Genomic DNA, 23,268 nt, shown 5'->3' with positions numbered 1-23,268 from the left:
TTTTGTTGTTGCTTTTTAAAGGTGTGGGGGATCGGGGGGGGGGGGGGCATGAACCCTGTCAGGACGTATAAGGGGATACGAAGCCTAAAATGTTTGGGAACAGCTGGATTATAAAAAAAAAAACATCTAAAAAGTAAAGAAAAGTCAGAAATAAAAGTCTGGAATATAGTCTTATCAATAGATCACACCTAGTGAAACATGAGGACATTGTATTTATAAGACCAGAGACCAAAATACATTCCTAGTTCCAGAAAAACCTGAGATGGAGTCGAGATAGAGGTGGAATACAGCAGTGGTTCTCAAAGTGTGGGTCGGGACCCCCAGGGTGGTCTCCAAATGATGTTGGGGGGTCCCCAGAAGATTTGATGAATGTGCAACATTGTTTTCTCACTCAACAGTAAACAAATCAACATACAGTATAAGTGTAAACAGGGTTATCTGCACATTTTAAGACCCTTTTAATACCTCTCAATTGAAAATAAATAAGACCATTAGATTAGAGCATCAATAGTAATCGAAAAACTATACTATAAAAAATTGTCAAACATTGGCCAAATTGTGAAATATAACTTAATAGGCAAAAATTGTGACAATAGCCGATCTACAAGCTCACAACGCCTTGGGGTCTGGTAGATCGGCTATTTTCACAATATCTATCTGTGGAACTGAGTCAAACTAAATTGAATTATGAATTGAATATGAATTTCAATTTGATAATTCTTTTGGGGGGCGGCGGCCTGTAAAGTTTGAGAACCACTGGAATAGAGATAGCAGTAGAATATCAAGGCACATTAAACTTTCTTTTTTTATATATCATATTGACACTGTCGGGTGGATAACTTGTATATAAAAATAATTACATTTCAGGAAATAGAAATAAGACCCAGTGTTCTGATGATTATTAGTCACAAGCTCGTTAATATTTTTCGTTGGTTAAATATTTATAAAACCAGACAGACTTAACCACAAAACCTTTTTCCAAAACTTTAAAAAATGTTGTACTGTAGCATCGCAACACGTTCTGAGTTTGTAGATCTTCTATTTTCACTTATTTTGCATGACACCGTCATACGACAAAGTATAAAACACTATGACATGGGAATACAAAGTTACTGCCCGACAGCGGCAACAAGTAATTCACAAGGAAATAAAACATTGTATAAAACACATAAAGATTATAATAAACAGGAGAACAAATATAGAGGGGGAAATATCTATTAGGCTTAATGGCATTTTAGAATCTCAATTCATGATTCAGGTCACTTTGAGTGAATTACTATTAATTATTGATTTGGTTGCTTTGGAAGTCGAATGAGACGTATTGACGAATACAGATATACTGTATGGATTTAAATGTTGAATTTAGATCAATATTGTGTAATTATGTTTTTGTTTTACTTTGTTCTAAATTAGCTCGTTTGCATCATTGGGTGTATATAAAACATAAAAAAGATAATTGAAACCATGAACGAATTGCAATAAAAAAGTTTTAAAAAAAAGGCACTTTGAGTCTATTAGTCCTGATTCTTACACTGGTAGAATGGAACATGACTCTCAATATCGTGCTGATACTGTATCTTCTACTGTGTTCAGGAAGTGACCGCACATCTGGGACAGAAGTCAAACATTTCCTTCAGGGCGGGCCTTGAGTTCCAGTCTTGTTTTTTGGCAAACTTGTAAACGTATCCAAACAGACCAGGGAACATCTCCATCAGGTTGATACGAGCTGCAGCCTCTGCACTGTGAACACAAAGCAGTGCTCATTCAAATCACTACTTCTGATGGTGACCACATTCACAACAATAGTGATATCACAATCAATTAAATTAAATTACAATCATATCACTATGGCTGCCATATGGTCTGATGTCTGCTTGTATAAATAGTCAAACTAGTCATTTAGTTCCATGGCTCTTAATAGACAATATTCAATAGATAATGTATATTATTTTAATTAAAACAATGTATGTATTTTCTTTGTCCTGTGGACACTTTGACAGTTCTCATCACATAATGTGAGGCTATGATGTATTTTATGGATGTCCTAATTGTAGTGTACTCTGTGTGTGTGAATTCTAGGAGAATACCCCACACACACTGTGCGTATGTGCGTGCGTGTGTGTGTTTATTGTTTTGTTTTGTTTTTTATCCATAGAAGTGCTCCACTCATTTAGAATAAAATAAACCAAATATGTCTTTATTCATAAATGAATGGAAGTGACTTATCTTTCTTTTGATGTAATTCAACTTACTAGTGTGCATGGAGGTTGCGTATGAAGCGCAGCAGTCCAAATGAGTTGTCAGAGTAGAACTCGTTCTTCTTTTGATATGCATCCATCTCCTCAAACAACTTCCTGGTCTCCTCCTCTGCTTCTCTGAACTGGAAAAACACACAGTACAACTTAAAAACACAAAGTACAACTTAAAAACACACAGTACAACTTAAAAAAACACAAAGTACAACTTAAAAACACAGTACAACTTAAAAACACAAAGTACAACTTAAAAACACACAGTACAACTTAAAAACACACAGTACAACTTAAAAACACACAGTACAACTTAACACAGAGTACAACTTAAAAACACACAGTACCACTTAACACAAAGTACCACTTAAAAACACACAGTATAACTTCAAATGGACTTGAGAACTTAAAGATGGATGTGAGCCTGAAATTATACTTTAGTTATTTTAGAAAGGTTTATTTGTATATTTCACAAACAAAGGCATTTAAAGTCATTAAATGCATTTAAAGAGAAATAAAGAACAGAAAGAATGAATTACATAAAAAAATAAAGGTAAACGTGTGGTCATACAGTTTTCTCATATTATTAGTAATAAACTAACCTTTTGTTTCCATGCGTTGAACTGTCCCTGCTCAGCATACTGCTCTAATGCAGGGATGAGGACCTTCAATGACCTGATGAGTTTCTTCTCCTTCTCATCCTTGGCCTTGTTCTCGTTCTGTTCAGCTTTTCGATACTTCTCAACTTCCTTTTCATTTCCAATCCTTCTCAAGTACTCCACTCTCCTGGGAAGAAAATAGTGAAAACATGAGTCTACTCTTTATGTAGATATGTTCTTCTGTGTGCACACTTCACTTTATCTGTGGACCTGCCATGTGTATCTTTTTTTTACATGTGCAGTTACTTTCTACCCTATGTGTTATTATTGTTATTATGTCTAATCATGCACCTGCCACTATGTGGACCTAAGTAGGCCTACCAATGAAAAAAACCTATGCAAAAAAAAATGTTGCGTAAGTTACATCTTTACAACTGTAAAGCAGTGATGTGACAATAAAGTAGATTCTGATTCTGATTCTCTTCAAACATATTGGTAATATATGAGTACCTTACTTTCTGATAAAACAGATTAACATAATATGCTGAAATAGTGTTTATAGATCAATGAATGATGTGTGGATCAAAAACTCGTACCATGTGTTTGGCCAAAAGAAGGGATGAGCCAAGCATTGCTGCACTGTAGGTCTTTCCTCTGGTTCTCCATGGATCATCCACTCAACGAGATCCTTAGCAACCATGTCATCAACATGATCCAGTTTGTGCTTGTCTTCCGAAATGTTGACTTCACATCTAATGCCGTGGCCAAAAGGATGGTGTCCTCCAGAAAGGATGTAATATATCAACATCCCAGCCGGCTTAAGAAAGAAAATTAGTTAAGACATTTTTATGTATTTCTCATGAATTAAATTGTTCTCACAGATAAAAAACTAACCTGGATATCAGTGCTTCTTTTATAACCTATTTCAGCATCACTTGTATCCAAAGTCTCCTTTGCCATCCAGCATGGTGTTCCTGCAGCGCCTGTGGGTTTACAGGTATTTTTTCCTTTGTCTATTCGTCGGCTTATTCCAAAATCCGCCAATCTTGCCTTGCCTTGACTGTCTGCGGGGAAAGTTGGTAGATCAATATAATAACAGGTTTTAGATTAAGCTAAATAAATTAAGAACAGTTGTTTATAATTCTGATATGATTTGCTTGTTTTCTTACCGATCAAGACATTTTGAGGCTTGATGTCCCGGTGGAGAATGTCACTACCCTGACAATGAAGAATTCTTAAGCTATTGAGGAACTGTTTTGCAAGCTGTTTCCTCTCCTGTTCCAGAAGTTTAGTGATGTATTCTTCCAGTGTGTATTCACATAACTGAAGAGCAAGGTACCCATAGCCCTTATCCTCTACAAAGTCAATGTATCGTACAATCGAAGGATCATCAAGCTCTGGAAGACGTAGATATAGTTCATCATTCTTCAGGTCGTTGTACATGTCGTGGGTATTAGACATTCTCTTCACTGCAACTTCAGTGCCATCATCTCTTAACCCCAAGAAGACCTCAACTCCATTACTTCCCTGTCCTATGCGGAATTCTTTATCTTCCCCAAACACAAGACTCTTAACTTTTTTAACTTCACTGTCATCCATGTTTGCAAGCTTCTCTAACTGTTCCCTCCATTTCTTACTGACTGGGACCCATTTTCGTGGTATTGTTGATGAACTAGCATCAGGGTCATTGCTCAGATCCTCTTGATTTCTTGTCCTTTTCTTCTTATTGGATCCTGTTGATGGTAGTCATGGAAATGTCAAATTCTGAGTTTGGTTTGGTTTGATTACATTGCTTGGGCAGTTTTTTTATAGGCTTATACATATACTGTACATACGTCTCCTACATATTAAATGTGGCTTGTGGGCACTGCTTGCGTTTGTAATGTTAACAGGTGAAGATTCAGAATGTCCCAAAATATGTTTCTGTTATGTCACGTTACGTCACACGTTACGTGTATGAATTACCACTACAATCTACAGGAATGTTAATAGCCTTAATGTTTTAATAGCATTAATTCTTCACCTACCTTTGAGTATGTCTAGAAGCCGCTCCAGTGTATCAGCATCATCCTTGAGGATCTGCTGTAGAACATTCATTACGACCTGTTCTGCAGCATCCGGGTAGTACTCCATTATCAGGTCGACAGTGTCTGGCCTGTTAGCTCTACCCAGCTCTTCCTTTGGTATTGCCTTAAGGGCAAGGTTACGCTGGAACTTTTCCAAGTCTGTGGTTTTCAGCTCACCCAGAGTTTCCATGATACGTTCCCCAAGTGTGACCGTGATTGATTTCTGGAATAAACAGAGGATGTTGACATCTAAGATTCATTCTCTTTATGCTTTGGGTTAGGGTTAAAACAAAGCCATATAGATTAAACACTTACTGCATGTATGAATGGTCTGACTGCTCAGAGCAGGGTGCGTGTGTGTGTGTGTGTGTGTGTGTGTGTGTGTGTGTGTGTGTGTGTGTGTGTGTGTGTGTGTGTGTGTGTGTGTGTGTGTGTGTGTGTGTGTGTGTGTGTGTGCTAATTTTGATTTTAATATAATTACCATAGTTTCAAAAAAATATGTTTTAAATATATTGTAATTAAAAAATATTTGTTTTTACTTTACTCCCTGATACTGTGCCTTGCAGAAGTAACCTGTCACATTCCAGGTGGCTGACCAAAGATAGTATGTTTTATATGGAGGTTATTCAATGTTTTTTCCTGTCATGATTTGCATATGCACACAGTGAAACTTGGTGTTCCTCCGGCTACCTTGTGCAATCATGACTGCTAGTGATAAAGACAGTAAATGAATGCCCTCATCAAGTGGATTGATAATGAAATGCCCTCTTGAAAGGGACATTATTGAGTGAGCCTGGGAGAGGACAATATGAATGTTTCCATAGGCTTTGAGTGATATACTGTAAGAGAAAGAACATTATGTTTAAGAAACGGCACAGGGAGACTGAGGCTAACACAGTGTCATGTGATGAATGGCTGAGGGACCAATTGGGACAGACATAGAGGAAAACATTAAGAAGGTCATAAGAGTGGAATCGAGTACTAACATTACCTTACAACACTCTGACCTACACAGTAAAAAGTGATAACTATAAGGGGTATTTTGTGGCGAGCTGTGGTTACATCGTAGTTTGCACATTAGTCTTGAAGCGGGCCCCCGATGGGAGGGAAAGCTTCATTTAACATGCAGCTTTTCCTCTGGTCTCTGGTACGACAGGTTGTAACGGTTATGTGTAATGCTCTGGTAGCTGTTCATTTTAGATTTTAAGTTGAGGCCAAATCTGCTGTGTGTCTGACCCTCTGTTTGATACACTTTATGTCCCATTCTATAGTGACCCCCGCTTCCACGTGTTGAGCCTTCCTTAATGTGTTTACATAATATTATTACTTATTTACTTTACTACTTTACTCACTTACACTGACTGCCACTACTGCTTAGTTTTATTGTTGATGTAGTTGTTTTATTTTTGTTCTATTCTTGTCTTGGCATTATTTAGCGTTACTATTTATTTATGTTATTGTTTATTTTTGTTATGTTGTACGTATGCCAGCCTTCTTACACCAATAAGTTGATAATAGTCTGGTGGTGTGTGGCTGTATGGACGCTGGAGGGTTGCTGATAGGTTACTTCACAGCTCTATAATTGTGTTGAATAAACAAACAAGAAAGCGCTGCGCTGCGTGGGTCTTTAATTATCAGAAACTGAAAACAGATGCTCTTTGGAAAGGGTTCAATTGTAGGTCAACACATGTAAATGATTATTGGACCCTGATGAAGGCCCTTGAGCCCGAAACACATTGGTCACATGTAAGTTTTTTAACTTTGCCAATCAAAGCCATTACAAAATAAAGGCTTTTAACTTAACTGAGCATTTCTTCACCATTTGCATACTTTTACTCCTTTCAATTTGCTCCATGTTTTAATCTTTCATCTGCTTGTGTGTGTGTGTGTGTGTGTGTGTGTGTGTGTGTGTGTGTGTGTGTGTGTGTGTGTGTGTGTGTGTGTGTGTGTGTGTGTGGTTGCAGTGTATTATAACTTAAATCATTGCCAAGTGTCTGTGTATGAAATCATGTGCATGTGTGATGCAGAGTTGTGCTCGTGTACATCAGTGTTTACTGAACTAGTGACTGCTTTCAGACACAACAACCATTGTGTTCAGTTTCTGGACAGTGCACATACCTCATGTACGTTGGGTTTATCTAAAAACCTGACCAGTAGATCATTCCTCCTGATCTTCTTCAGAACATTCACCATGACCTGAGCTCCATTACTGGTGTAGTACTTGATGATGAGATCAACAGTCCTCGTCGGTTCAGCGTTCTCCAGGCGCCACTTTGAGAGCGGCGGGAGGCCTTCAACGTTACCAGGCTGATTGAGATACCACTTGAACGTCATGAACTCATTATTGTCCAGCTCCTCCAGAGTATCCAACATAAGGCCCTTAAGTGTCTCCATGGCTGATTCCTGGTACAAACAGAGGGTGTCAACATCTCAGCTTCATTCTCTTAAAGCTTTGGGTGCGAAGATTTAGTTGTTAAGTTACACACATCATGGAATGGAATATACATTAACCTCTTAAATCGTATTTATATTTTGTCATACGATGGTGTCGTGCGGCAAAAATAGCCAATCTACAATCTCGAAAACGTTTGAAGGTTTGCACCTACAGTATAATGACAGGCCCAACATATAGGGATATCAGGATTTGTTTTAGATTAACAGACACATAGGTCAATGAAAGTAAAGCCATTCTCATTAAATACTGCTACTATGCATAATATTACATTAGATGGGACATACACACATGAAGAGGATCTGTACAAATATCCAAATGTAGCATAAGGACATACCTGTGATTTACAGTCTGAGATTCCACAAATTGTCCACTAGATGGCAAACTTTAACCACCTAAGAGAACAACAGAGATAGGCGGGAGGAAGACAGAAATACAAATATTAGAAGTTGAAACTCTACAGTACTAAAATACAGGGCTGGATTAACACCTCTCAGTGCCCCTGGGCACTGGAACTGCAATGCCCCCCCCCACCTCATGATTTTTTTTTAGGTTTCTTTTTTTCTCTAATCTAGCTAATTTGACACTGTGGGGAAAAAAAATGTGAAAAAAAAACGTTTTTTTTGCCCCCTGATGCCCAGGTGCCCCTGGGCACGTGCCCAAAGTGCCCATATGGTAGATCCGGCCCTGCTGAAATACAAATTTAAACACACAATGTGACGCTCTGTGTTGTACTTTGGTCTGTTTTGCTACTTTTGTGTGACACTGAAGTATGATGAAGTAGGGCGATCATTTACGAAAAACCATTTAAAAGTTGAAATATGGAGATATGAGGTTTTTGCCCGACAGCATCGATAAATACTATTGCAGCAATAGAAACATCAACATAATAATAAAAAATACAATAAGTCATCATGTAACAGATACCTTGTATACAGTACATTGCAATATTGGTTTGAGCAATCTGTACATGGTGTTGCTCTCTTGCTCGAGGAGAAGGAGACAGTGTAGGAGAGACAGACAGACAGTAGGACAGCTAACAGAGAGACAGTGTAGAAGAGACAGACAGTAGGACAGCTAGTAGAGAGACAGTGTAGGAGAGACAGACAGACAGACAGACAGGAAGGACAGCTATTACGGAGACAGGAGAGACAGACAGTAGGACAGCTAGCAGGAAGACAGGGAAGAGAAACATTTTAACAAGCCTATCTGAATCTTGAGCTCATTATGACATTTCCAAGAACTTCTCCCATCTGACCACTTAACATGGGTGGGCTCTGATCCGGAACATGTTGGTAACCACTTGTCTAAATATTCACACAATTGAAATGACAAAGCCTTGATTTCTAAAGCCTCAATTTGGCAGATCTGCATGGAGCAAAGGCAGATCTACGGCCCAGATAGTTTCAAGAACCTGTACAGATGTGATATTATATCATACCAACCTGGAAGGCCATTGTGGTACAGTAGAGGAGAGAGGTATGTTTCCTGGTCTAAAGTGCCGTTCACACTGAGCAGCACAATAACTATAAAGATAACTATAACTATATTGTTCACCATTGTATTTTTTTTTTAATCGGTGTGAACTCTTACTCTGCCATCCACTTGACTTTTAAAACTATATTTATATAGTTATAGTGCTCAGTGTACTGTTAATGGCCTTAGGCGGCATAAAATGATGTTGCACGTTTTCTAATGAAACTCTGTAAAATTGTGGATTTCATAGATGTTAGTAAGGTTGTGATGTCTATTTACACAGCTCTCCTGTGGCCAGATTATGTTACAATCTAGGTAGCTGGCTAGCTGTTTATATGTTAAAGCGGCACTATGTAACTTTTTTTTTTATGAATAGAATGTAATTTTGTCCAATCTGTATGGTAGAGTATGTTAATACAATATAACTTATACAATTGGGATGGTTGTATGTTGTCTCCCTGCTCTTCTATTGAGACAAAGGTCAAGGTCATGTCTCACCTAGACACAGGATCTGACACGAATTTTGACCTGCTGGTCAAGATTACATTTATCCCCTGAGCAAGCAGGCAGGCTCTATTAGCTCAGTGGTATAAAAAAAAATCAGCGCTTGTGCAGGAAACCGGGTTCAAATTCTGGGTAGAAGAGGAAAGTTACATCATGATCAAGCCGACACTAGAAACACAGATATTGACCAAATCATCAGCACAAGTTAAGTGGGAGCTTACTATAATGCAGTAACATGCCAGCACAAGATATCATAAGCAGGCATGTGCTTTACAATATATCTAAACCATTCAGCATTGGAAAATATAGATGACTAGATTTTCAGCCTGCTATGTGGCGTTCAAATCCAGTCCTATCGGCTGATCAGATCAATGGTCACCGAGTTAAGGTCATTTGACTATAACACTGCTGTAATGCCACATAATGTGTGCAAATTATTAAATTTTTTGTGTGACTATTGTCATGGCAGATCCCAGTGTTTGTGCCATGTTTTTTTTTTAAAGTAAAAGTTGGGAAGCTGAACGGAGCTTCCCAACTTTTACCCCCAAATTAGGCCAAATATGACATTTTTTTTCTGAAATCCCTTGTGTCTAACTGATTAGTGGCAGTGCACACCTGGCTGTATTGGCATGGGCGTGGGGGCAGTCCAAACACACGTAAGGATCTGCAGGTATTTGTGAGTGAATCTCACCAAAAGAGTGTGAAGCTTGTCTCAAAACTGAATGCGTGTGTTGGTGTACTCACAAATGCAGATTCAACAATTCACATGCAGAATTGATTCTTTACTAATGATAGTTTATGATAAATGCACACACAAGTATAATTATTTCTCTCCCCATATTAGTTTATTGCAATTTCACAATGTGGTGGTGACTCTCGTGAACCGAAAGTGCAGACCGGCGCAAACATGAAGAATGTGCATTTGAATTGTTTAAAAATCTTTTAATCTACAATAGACCGTGCCAACGCGTCGTCACCACGGGGGGTGGGGGGCGTGGCATAGTAGCGCAGACATGTTTGTTTTGGGCAATGTTAAGTCAACCTGGTTTATACCCCTCAAAGATGTCCGCTGCTACCAAAAGACACTTGTTGACGCCCCCTTCAGGATTTTTGGCACGCTCTATAGAGACTTTGTTATTAAATGTGTCTCTCTAGTAGACTGTATATTTAGTCTATTTTATGCCGCCTAAGGTAACAATAACAACAAAACAACTAAAACCATATACTTAGTTGACCGTATTCCCAAGGGCAGAGAAAAGGCAGATCTACGGCCCAGATAGTTTCAAGACCCTGTACAGATGTGATATTATATCATTGCCAACCTGGAAGGTCATTGTGGTACAGGAGAGGAGAGAGGTATGTTTCCTGGTCTAAAGTGACATTCACACTGAGCACTATAACTATAAAGATAACAATAACTATATCGTTCACCATTGTATCATTTTTTATTATCGGTGTGAACTCTGCCATCCACTTGACTGATTTTTTAAACTATATTTTTATAGTTATAGTTATAGTGCTCAGTGTACTGTTAATGGCCTTATGTGGCGTAAAATCGACTAAATATATAGTCTATTAGAGAGACACATGTAATAACAAAGTCTCTATTGCAGTTTAAAACATTTTTAAACAATTAAACACATTCTTCATGTTTGCGCCGTTCTGCACCTTTGATTCAGGAGAGTCACCACATTGTGAAATTGCACTAAACTAATGGTGCCTTATAGGATAGTAGGACAGTAGGTTACTGTACTAGGAAGTAGGATAGAAAGATTTATAATAGTACAGTAGGATGTTATTAATCAGTAAATATTTTAAGCTTCATAGATGATATTATTGATCAGTATAAACTCACCTGCGCAGGTAGAAGTCTATAGTTGAGGAGAGAAGAGAGAAATGACACAACCAGGAAGGAGCTGTTTCTGATGATTCCAGCCAGTACACACACACACACACACACACACACACACACACACACACACACACACACAGTAGACAAAAGGTTAAAACAGCACATTTTAACAACAAGGCCGTTCAAAGTGCTTAATAAAAGAATACAGGGAAGGTGGGCACTAGGGAAATCTGGGCACCATCTTTAGTAGGGGTTAAGTGTCTTTCTCAGCGACACTTCCACACATTGCTGACAGCCAGTGGTAACTAAATACATTTACTCTGTATTAAGTACTGTACTTTATTTACTTTACTGGAGTATTTCCAATTTTCTGTACTTTTACTTCTACTCCACTATATCTCAAAGGCAAATATTGTACTTTTACTGCACTACAATTATTTGAAAACTTTAGTTACTTTGTAGATTTGGATTATTATTAACATACATTAACCACTTCGGCCCTTCATACATTTTGGCCAATTGAAAATAGCACATCTAAAAGTTCACAATGCGTCGCTTCGCAATGCATTGTGAGCTTTTATATCTGCTATTTTCATTTTTTTTATATACATTTAAACGCTTGTGAAATGGGACATTCTGCGTAATGAGTACTTTCTACTTTTGGTACTTTAAGTACATTTTGATGCCAGTACCTTCGTACTTTTACTCAAGTACATTTTGAATTCCGGACTTTTACTTGTAACAGAGTATTTCTACATTGCAGTATTGATGCTTTTACTGGAATAAAAAATGTGATTACTTCTTCCACCACTGCTGAGAGCTAGAATTGTACCTGGGACCTCCAGGACCTCCAGAGTTCTAGGTGGGCTCACTAACCATTCAGCTATGGCCGCCCCAAAATGCTTGGAAATGGGGTCAACCTGCAAACAAATTGATCCCAGCCTAGAAGGCTTCTAATCCCATATCATGTGACATTCATTCCGCTGCCATTGGCTAGATCAAGGGTCTTCAACAGGGGGTCCGGGACCCCTATAGAGGGTCCTCAGAATTACTACAGGGGGTCCCACCAAACCTTTGTGTGATAGCATTTTTTTTTTACATTAACCACTTTGAACCCTATAGCATCCCTATTCTGAGGAGAACTTTAGCCAAAAATAGCGGATCTACAAGCTCTACAAGCTCTCTTCGCCTCGCACTTGCGAGGCGTTGAGAGCTTGTAGATCGGCTATTTTTGGCAAAGAGGTTTGGTATTAGAGGGGAAAAAAGCAGGAAAGGCGAAATCTGCCACCGACTCGACTCAGGTTGTGTCTGAAGTCGCCTAGGTCGTGATAGTCGGTTCCTTAGTCGCTAGTCGTTTCCTTAGAGTCGCCACGGCCAGGTCGGGTACGCCACGACCAGGTCGGTTACGCCACGACCAGGTCGGGCACGCCACGACCACGTCGGCCATGGCACGACCAAGTTGGGCAGGTCGACGCATATTGCGCCTGACCAACGACTCTAATGGTAAGCTCACCGTGGCCTTTTGTGCAGTCCTCTGTTCCCGTAGTTAACACAATCCCCCCCCCATGTGCGCGTCCCCCCCCCCCCCACGTGCGCCCCCCCCCCCCCCCCCCCTCTAAGGGGTCACCCATAATATTTTTTAAATAGTGAGCTTGTAGATCGGCTATTTTCAAACAGCCATGGAGAGGAGTTGACATTTCACTAAGGCAGAACTCTGTCAGTAATCAATGGATTCTTGTATTTCAAAGTTTTCTATGATCTGTCAAGTTTATATTTTCATTTGGTGTATTTATTTATGTAATTTATTTTCTGTCTATCGAACGAAAATAGAGCGGACAATTACGCAGTACGGCCATGAACGAGTCATGTTCCACTCCCAATTTAGGTGGGATTTCAAATACTTATTCCTTCATTAATCCCCCCCCCCCCCACACACACACACCCCCCACGTCATAATAATCTGTCTATCAAAGGATATCAAGCCAGGGTTTCTTGCGCGTAATTACGCACGTAAGTCCATGCTGTGACATAATAATGTACTACTTATACTTATATAATACACAACAGCCTACTGTACGCTACCATTGTTGGGCTGTTGGCCACCGTGGCACCACCGTGGCACTCATCATGATTTGTGTGCATGGGGTTCTCATCTTAAACAAGCTGCGTGCTTAATGAGATTTCCAGTTTAGTAGACCTTGTATTGTGAATTTGTATTTCCATGTACTGTTATGTACTGTCATGTACCGTTCTCATGTCTTACTAAATAAAGTACATCAATCAATCAATCGTTTGGCAGTGGAGATCATTTGCAACCTCGTTGAGGTTGTGACCTAGGTCGCTAAAGTCCCGACGCACCTCGCCAGTCGTGACCCAGCCTAGGTCGCTAAAGTCGCGACCTCAGCGACCTTAGGTCCCGACGCACGTCGCCTGCCAGCTAGGTCGCCAGCTAGACCAGTGTGCCAGGCTCCAGACCGACGCACGGACCGCTCGGCAGCTCATGAAGTTATCCCATTTAGCTCCCATTGTGAGCTTGTAGATCGGCTATTTTTCAAATCGCCTATGTATAAAATATGGCTGAAGTGGTTAATGTATGGTTTATAATATAATACTTTTTTCTCTGCAAAGTGTAGGATTATTATTATTATTGTTATGTCTGTCAAAAGTCTGCGGCTGTAATACAAACACAGACACGCAGTTAACCCCCACGTTATTGCTTGCTCCAAGGTGAATAAATAATTTAAGAAAAAATTAATTACATTAAAACCGTCATTTTTGCCCATGGAAATTATATTAAAACCCCTTTATCTATCTATCTATCTATATCTATCTATCTATCTATCTATCTGCGGTAGAGTTCAGGTCGGAATTAAAGTATTATATATGTCGAGAACTTTATTATGTTGGAGAAATTGATGCTATTCAATTCAAGGATTATTATTATTATTATTATCATCATTATTATTATTATTATTACCCTTATTGTTATTATTATTATAGACCTATTGCAATAATAGACTTTATTATTATTACTGGAGTATTTCCATTTTTTTCTATACTTTCACTTCTACTCCACTAAATCTCAGAGGCAAATATTATTGTACTTTTACTCCACTACAATTATTTGAAAACTTTAGTTACTTTGTAGATTTAGATTATTATTACATCCTCAACCACTTCAGCCCTATTTAAACGTTGGCTATTTGAAAATAGCAGATCTACAAGCACACAATGCATCACAATGTGAGGCGTTGTGAGCTTGTAGATCGGCTATTTTAAAAAGATTATTATACATTTTAGACATAATGATAACATGTGAAACGGTACACTCTGCATAACACGTTTTTTACTTTTGGTACTTTAAGTATATTTTGATGCCAATACTTTTGTACTGACACACACACACACACACACACACACACACACACACACACACACACACACACACACACACACACACACACACACACACACACACACACACACACACACACACACACACACACACACACACACACACACACACACACACACAGTAGGGGTTAAGTGTCTTTCTCAGCGACACTTCAACACATTGCTGAGAGCCAGTGGTAACTAAATACATAGTACTGTACTTTACCTTACTGGAGTATTTCCATTTTTCTGTACTTTTACTTCTACTCTACTATATCTCAAAGGCTAATATTGTACTTTTACTCCACTACAATTATTTAATTGTAGTGGAGTAAAAGTACAATATTTGCTTCTGAGATCGAGTGGAGTAGAAGTAAAAGTATTGAAAATTGGAAATACTCCAGTAAAGTAAAAATACCTCAAAATTGTACTTACGGTACGTCAAAGCCAAAAAATAGCAGATCTACAAGCTCACAATGCCTCGCACTTGCAAGGTGTTGAGAGCTTGTAGATCGGCTATTTTTGGCAAAGAGGTTTTGGTGTAGAGGGGAAAAATGAACAGACTAAGTCAAAAGTGAAAGGTCAAATTGACGGTTTAAGTGGTTAAATGTCTGAAAATACACATTAACATGAATCCAATACATCACTGATGATAGTGCTGTCATACAGCACAGTGCTGTCAAACACACAAATCCAGTGACCTCTGAACCGTAGGACCCACCTAAACCTACTCGGCCGGCATGGAAAAGGTGTCTTTCACTATAGTACGCCTAAATGTGCTGCTATTCATCCACGCCGCCTGGATGAATACCAAGGGACTGTCCCACGCAAAGTGGGACAGTCCCACATCTAAATGACTTTTCAGGCGTCCCACAAATTGAGACGCTGTCCCACACTGTGACTGCCAGACATCAGTGTTCAAATGTGCGTATTAAAATCTAGCTTACATCACAGGCAGTGTGGAGAAAGCGTTCTAATTACCCTCTTTAAGAGAGAAATAAAGCCTCATCAGTCATAAATCAATGCACAGATGTAGAGAGGTGTGCTGAAGCTCTTAACATGAGCATACATACAGCAAACTAGACGGGTTGTGTTGCCGCGATGCAACTCAGTGACAAGCAGGGGTGCAATGCTCATAGGACGGCCTTGCACGGCGTGCAGGAACCTATTTGACCAGGAGCACGCGCAGGCACACGCATAGATTTAAAACAAGTTTAAATTCACACCTCAACGAAGTTTACAAAGGCTCCCGACTCACACCAGGTATTGTACATTAACATAGGAATTAGCCTAGATGCATATCAATTGTCCATTGTTTGACCTGAAGTGTAGGTGTTAAGCGACGTGCGCGTCACGTCATTAAAATACACTGCGTACTGACGCCCAAATGAGCATAGCAACACTGGTGACAAGAGATCCCTTCACAACAAGTGAACACTGGACACAACACTGCTCTAGCAGCACGTGAATAAATAGGCTCTATGCACAGCAGCCGTATTGTGAAGAAATTGGGCCTCTTTCTTACTTCCTTCACAGGTGTTGCCAATGATACTAATGAAGGCTCAGTTCCATTCTGGTCAAACAGGGTCAGGGTGCAGATATTGTGCATGTTGGCTCACTGGAAACACTCTGCTACACCAGTGGGTCTCAACGTGTGGTCCAGGTACCCTCATGGTTCCAGGAGGGGGTTCCAAATTGACCCTTATGGATACTGTATGTAACTCTGAGGGTGTACAAATGTGTACACTCAGAGTTATGGGGGGCCTTGAAATAAATAAAAAAAGTCTGAGAACCACTGTGCTACACTAAATGGAACAGAGCCTTCATTAGTATCATTGGTAACACCTGTGAGAATAGGGAAGTGGAAGTGAGAAAAGGAAGTGAGAATATGGCTGCTGCTCACAGAGCCTAATATGCTTTTATTAAACATTGTGGTTAATCTAATCAAAAGTGAAATAGATACTACAGGAGCTGTAGAGAATGCTGTCCATTCTAACAATAATTCAAATATAGAATGAAGTTAGAACAGTTATTTACAAGCTTGTTTAATTTGTTGCATGTTGAAGTCGGCCATACCACCCATGACCAAAATGTGCATTTTTAAAACAAAATGTGAGACGCCAGAGGGTTTTAATAACAAAATGATAGGCAATATTAAGCCTATGGTCGAATATGACATCAAGACATATAATAGCAACTAATTTGCTATTAATCCCCCCCACCCTCACCCCGCATTGTCCCACAAAAGCGGTACTTCTGTCCCTCAAATTAACAGTTTGGATCTGGTCACCCGGACCACGCAGCTCACCATCTGACCACTTAACATGGGTGGGCTCTGATCCGGAAAAGGTTGGTAACCACTTGTCTAAATATTCACACAATTGAAATGATAAAGCCTTGATTTCCAAAGCCTCAATTCAGCAGATCTACATGGAGCAAAGGCAGATCTACGGCCCAGATAGTTTCAACACCCTGTACAGATGTGATATTATATCATACCAACCTGGAAGGCCACCAGGTTGTGGTACAGGAGAGGAGAGAGGTATGTTTCCTGGTCTAAAGTGACATTCACACTATAACCATAAAGACAACTACAACTATATCGTTCACCATTGTATCATTTTTTATAATCGGTGTGAACTCAGCCATCCACTTGACTATATTTTTATGGTTATAGTTATAGTGCTCATTGTACTGCTAATGGCCTTAGGCTGCGTAAACTCGACTAAATATATAGTCTATTAGAGAGACACATTTAATAACAAAGTCTCTATTGCAGTTTAAAATATTTTTAAACAATTTAAATGCACATTCTTCATGTTTGTGCCGGTCTGCACCTTTGGTTCAGGAGAGTCACCACATTGTGAAATTGCACTAAACTAATGGGAGAGATTTGTCTCAAAATTATTTGTGAATCCAATACCATGATGCACAAATATTCCATGATTTACAAATGTGTTTCCATGATTTACAATTATTTATTTGTGACTTTTGTATAAAAGGAATTTGTAATTTAAAAAAATATATATTGTACATTTGCATTTTTGTGTGCATTTATCATAAAATATCATTAGTAAAGAATCGATTCTGTGTGTGAATTGTTGAATATGCATTTGTGAGTACACCAACACACGCATTCAGTTTGAGACAAGCTTCACACTCTTTTGGTGAGATTCACTCACAAATACCTGCATATCCTTACGTGTGCTTGGACTGCCCCACCCCCACCCCCATGGCAATTACAGCCATGTGGGCACTGCCACTAATTAGATAGACAGGAGGGGTTTCAGAAAAAATAGGTATTTGGGGTAAAAGTTGGGAAGCTGAACAAAATAAAAACTGGTCAGGGATCTGCCATTACAATAGTCACACAAATAATGTAATAATGTGCACACATTATGTGGCACTACAGAAGTGTTATAGCAGTGTCTAACATTTCAAATGGCCATAACTCGGTGACCATTGCTCTGATCAGCGTGATGGGACTGGATTTGAACGCCACATAGCAGGCTGAAAATAAGGCCCCAAATAAAGCTGTAATCCCACGTTTTATGTCCTCTCCTGATGTGGAGACTAAACAACTTAAACCATATACTTAGTTGACCGTATTCCCCAGGGCTCTATAATTGGCCCTCTCCTGTTTTCTCTGTACACCAAATTATCAAAAATGGCCGATCTAAAAGCTCACAACATGCATGATAACGTTACTTGTGACACGTTGTGAGCTTGTAGATCAGATGTTCACTATTAGCCCCTGAATAGGAATGCTACGATTCAAGTGGTTAATTACAACTGTAAGACCAGGGATTTGAACCTGGGTCTTCCGCATGGGAGCCAAGAGTGAATCCCCACTAAGCAGGGAAGATATTGGACGTACGTACGAGCTTCAGGAAAGGCTACTGGTCAACCTGTTAGGTGTCCTACCTAACACCAGGGAAAAGACACTATAAAGCCCCAAGGGCCTCCGGTCAACCATATAGTGTTTAAGTGGTTAAATATAGTTCACTTTATATATAATATCTGTTCCCATTATGTGTCGAAAGACATGGCTTTCAGATCAGTCTTTCAACCCTGCTTCCCCTAACCTTGGGTACCTTGGACCCCTTATGGTAAATCCCAGCCCAGGGCAGGTGATAATGGTCTCCATGTCTGCCTATTAGGCCTACTAAACGATGCTCAAAGAAGAGAAGAATTAATAGGAAAGAGTATTGCACAGCGGGGCTCATAAACCTTGCTTATAAGCTTACAATAATGCAGAATGAATCAAATCACTTATTGCATAATGCTGTGTGTGTAAAGCTCCCCAAACATCTTGGGGACAGGATGTTACTGCAGAACATACACACAAAAAGTTACTGGTTACTGGACGCCAACGTTACTGGACGTGCATTGGGTCATGATAACCTCGTATGACACAGGAGATGTTGACAGGACTGGTCACTCAGTGGCAAACAGTGGTAAACTAATCTATAATTTGGTTGTGTTATACCGTAGAACCAATTATAGATTATGCTAAAGTGTGATATTAATTATCTGAACTCATTTTACTATGATGTACTATGATTTGGTCTGACTATGACTATGAGTCGGTCCTTCCTTAATATTACTTTTTTGATCCTAAAGAAATAATCAAGAATGTGATTATATTATTTTGGTTTATTTTATTGTTTTATGACCATACTGTATTATGTCTAATCATGTGTTTGAATTGTACTCAGCTGTTTGTGCAGCAGTGACAGTGGAGCAAGGAGGAAAACAGAAGTTGGTTAAATGAAGAAATTTAGAAGGGACGTACATAGCAGATGTTTCCTGTACTTTGGGCTGGTGAAAGCAGAATACCACACACTAGTGATGCGCGGGTTGACCCGTAACCCATCAACCCGAGGCGCGGGTTGGTCGAGTCAGAATTTCAGAGGCAATTATGCGGGCTACGGGTGAGCGGGTCAGCCGCTCTCACACGCAAAAAAAAAAAAAAAGATCACATGCTCTTGTTTTGTCTTTATTCCTAATAAGAATAAGAATAAATAATAAAACAGTTTGAATACACTTGGGGATTATTTTCTAACCATGATTTTACAGAATTATAGGTACGACCCGCGGGGCGGGTTGAGCCATAGATTTATATATGGGTTCGCGGGGCGGGTTGAGGCGGGTTGGGTTCCGCGGCGTGACGGGGCGGGGCGGGTCATGAAAAAACCCGACCCGCGCATCACTACCACACACACAGGCACACACGCTCACATAGATTGCTTAGGGTGTGGGGGCACGACGCTGCTGCAATACACACAGGCACACACACACACACACACACACACACACACACACACACACACACACACACATAGATTGGGTGTGAGGCACGAATGCTGTGATACAGACACACACGCATATGGGAAAAGTACTGGGCCATTACAAAACCACAGGGGGGTCAAGAAAGAGTATCTTGACTGTAATGAAGCAGAGTGGCAGATCTAATGCTGCACATGATGAAAATTATGATTATTTGAATAATTAATATATACAAATAAAATCAAATAATCTCAAAACTGAATGCATGTGCTAGTGTACTCACAAATGCAGATTCAACAATTCACACGCAGAATTGATGATTTACAGATGACATTTTATGATAAATGCGCCAAATTGCAAATGATATATTTACAAATAGTCATATATTTGTAAAAATCATAGCACATGTATTCCAATACTAACTTACAAGTTACAAGTAAGTTTGCGGATAGGAAAATACATTTGTAAACTCTTTTGTGCACACACAAGTAGGCTATAATACATTTTTGTAAAAATTACAAATATTCCATTCAATTTACAAAAGTCACAAATACATTATTTGTGTTTGCAGATTGCAAAACACATTTGTGAATTATGGAAACACATTTGTAAATCATGGAATATTTGTGCATAATTTTGAGACAAATCTCTCCCATTAAACTAATGGTGCCTTATATGATAGTAGGACAGTGGCTTACTGTACTAGGAAGTAGGAACGTTTTATAAGTAAAGATTTTAAGCTTCATACATGATATTATTGATCAGTACAAACTCACCTACTCACGTAGAAGTCTCTAGTTGAGGAGATACGAGAGAAGTTACACAGTCAACCAGGAAGGAGCTGTTTCTGATGATTCCACGCGCACACACACACACACACACACAAACACACACACACACACACACACACACACACACACACACACACACACACACACAGAGTAGACAAAAGGTTAAACAGCACATTCCGTTCAAAGTGCTTAATAAAACAATACAGGGAAGGTGGGCACTAGGAAAATCTGGGCACCATCTTTAGTAGGGGTTAAGTGTCTACTAAATACATTTACTCAAGTATTGTACTTTATTTTACTGGAGTACTTCAAATTTTCTGTACTTTTACTTCTACTCCACTATATCTCAAAGTTCTATATTGTTCTTTTACTCCACTACAATTATTTGAAAACTTGAGTTACTAGTTAGTTTGTAGATTTTGATTATAATTAACATACATTAACCACTTTGGCCCTACATACATTTTGGCCATTTGAAAATAACAGATCTACAAGCTCACAATGCATCGCGAAGCATGTAGATCTGCTATTTTCAAAAGATTGTTATACTGTACATTTGAAAACTTGTGAAATGGGACATTCTGCATAATGAATACTTTCTACTTTTGATACTTTAAGTACATTTTGATGCCAGTACTTTTGTACTCAAGTACATTTTGAATTCCGGATGTTTACTTGTAACAGAGTATTTCTAAATTGCAGCATTGATGCTTTTACTGCAAACAAATTGATCCCAGCCTAGAAGGCTTCTAATCCCATATCCCGGTGTGACATTCATTCCACTGCCATTGACTAGATCAGGGGTCTTCAACATAAAAATGAAAATAGCAGATCTACAAGCTCACAATGCGTTGCATCGCGACGTATTGTGAGCTTGTAGATCAGCTATTTTCAAATGGCCAAAATGTATATAGGGCTGAAGTGGGTAATATATGGGTGGGTAATAATAATCAAAATCTACAAAGTAAAGTTTTCAAATAATTGTAGTGGAGTAAAAGTACAATATTTGCCTCTGAGATGTACTGTAGTGGAGTAGAAGAAAAAGTATTGAAAATTGGAAATACTCCAGTAAAGTAAAAACACCTCAACATTGTACTTAAGTACAGTACATAAGTAAATGTACTTAGTTACTTTCCACCACTGGGTGTAGAGGGGAAAAAAGAGCAGACTAAGTAAAAAGTGAAATGTCAAATTTACTAAGTATTGACAGTTTAAGTGGTTAAATGTCTGAAAATACACATTAACAACTCATTCAGTGCCACTACGTTGATATAAGCCCTGAGTGCCACTGCACGTCTAAGACGTCAAAAAATAATAATTCAGAACCCAAGATATGATGATTTGAAGATTTGCTGCTCCATTCACTCTTTGTTTAACTTCTTACTGAAAAAGGCTGTATCTCGGCACCTAAGCACTTTTTTTTTTTAAATGAATTTTGGCTGTGGCACTCAGAGCCAAAATTCCATAAATAAGCTGGGCACTGAATGAGTTAACATGAATCCAACACAACACTGATGATAGTGCTGTCATAGAGACACACAGGGACTACAAAATCCACGCCCACAATTGAGACATTGCGCCCACGCAAGGTCCGTTAGAACGATGTACTGCTGCTGTCAATGCAATCTCTATGAGAAGATATGAGAGTTAACCTACTTTTAAAATGATCCTACATGAATGGAGACGATATAGAGTTGAATAAAAAACTATGTTTCCAAATATATAGAATGCCTTTATCAACATATCTTCTTGTTGTGGGAACTCACTTGTTCTCCTTGGCATTTGAAAATTCAAATTGAGAAGCTGCTGCTTCCCCCAGGCATTGTGTCAATCGTTGTCTTGTTCATTGTGTGTGTTCTCTTGTTTATTTTAGTATTTTACTGAGTGTACAGCACTTTGGTTCAACACTGTTGTTTTTAAATGTGCTCTATAAATAAAGTGGATTGGATTGGATTGGATTGTTTTCTCAATAGTTGATGGGTAACCCACTTGAATTTTAACACGGCAGAGGGGAGACGGCAGACAGACAAGTAGTCACATTTCAGTCACATCACTGTCTTTACGAGCGCCGACTGTAAATAGGGGAATTCTCATCCCAATCCCTCCTACTGACTTTGTTCATGTCTATATTTTGAACATCTCATAGGCTTATATATTTTCTACCTACCGCGGAGCTCCAACGGTACATGAAAAATTAGGTACATGAAAAATAGGACAGTAGGTTACTGTACTAGGAAGTAGGATAGAAAGATTTATAATAGTACAGTAGGATGTTATTAATCAGTAAATATTCTAAGCTTCATACATGATATTATTGATCAGTATAAACTCACCTGCGCAGGTATTAGTCTCTATGGTTGAGGAGATACGAGAGACGTGACAAAACCAGGAAGGAGCTGTTTTATAGTTCTGATGATTCTGACCACATCCAGCCTGCATAGACAACACACGAACACACACACACACACACACACACACACACACACACACACACACACACACACACACACACACACACACACACACACACACACACACACACACACACACACACACAGTAGAAAAAAGGTTAAAACAGCACATTTTAACAACAAGGC

The 23,268-nt window shown here is 39.1% G+C and overlaps 1 protein-coding gene across 2 annotated transcripts; it reads right to left on the bottom strand.

Moving 5' to 3' along the window:
• Positions 1–23,061, bottom strand: LOC308095967 (uncharacterized protein). 2 transcript variants are annotated; one of them, XM_080443162.1, is made up of 13 exons: positions 23,005–23,061; positions 20,657–20,727; positions 11,202–11,268; positions 7,704–7,761; positions 7,033–7,317; positions 4,876–5,137; positions 4,018–4,581; positions 3,743–3,912; positions 3,445–3,665; positions 2,852–3,035; positions 2,253–2,380; positions 1,602–1,740; positions 1–1,565 (listed from the first exon to the last, which is right to left on the bottom strand). In XM_080443162.1, the coding sequence occupies exons 5-13, from the start codon at positions 7,306–7,308 to the stop codon at positions 1,515–1,517; spliced, it is 1,995 nt and encodes a 664-aa protein (XP_080299288.1). In that variant the 5' UTR covers positions 7,309–7,317; positions 7,704–7,761; positions 11,202–11,268; positions 20,657–20,727; positions 23,005–23,061; the 3' UTR covers positions 1–1,514. The 2 variants fall into 2 exon arrangements, with proteins under 2 accessions (XP_080299288.1, XP_080299289.1); XM_080443163.1 differs by having other exon boundaries at positions 1–1,740; positions 23,005–23,058.
• Positions 23,062–23,268: the final 207 nt, after the last annotated feature.

This window comes from Gymnoscopelus braueri, assembly GCF_963280865.1.
Source record: "Gymnoscopelus braueri genome assembly, chromosome: 11".
NCBI classification, from domain to species: Eukaryota; Metazoa; Chordata; class Actinopteri; order Myctophiformes; family Myctophidae; genus Gymnoscopelus; species Gymnoscopelus braueri.
This window is presented reverse-complemented; position numbering and strand designations above follow the sequence as displayed.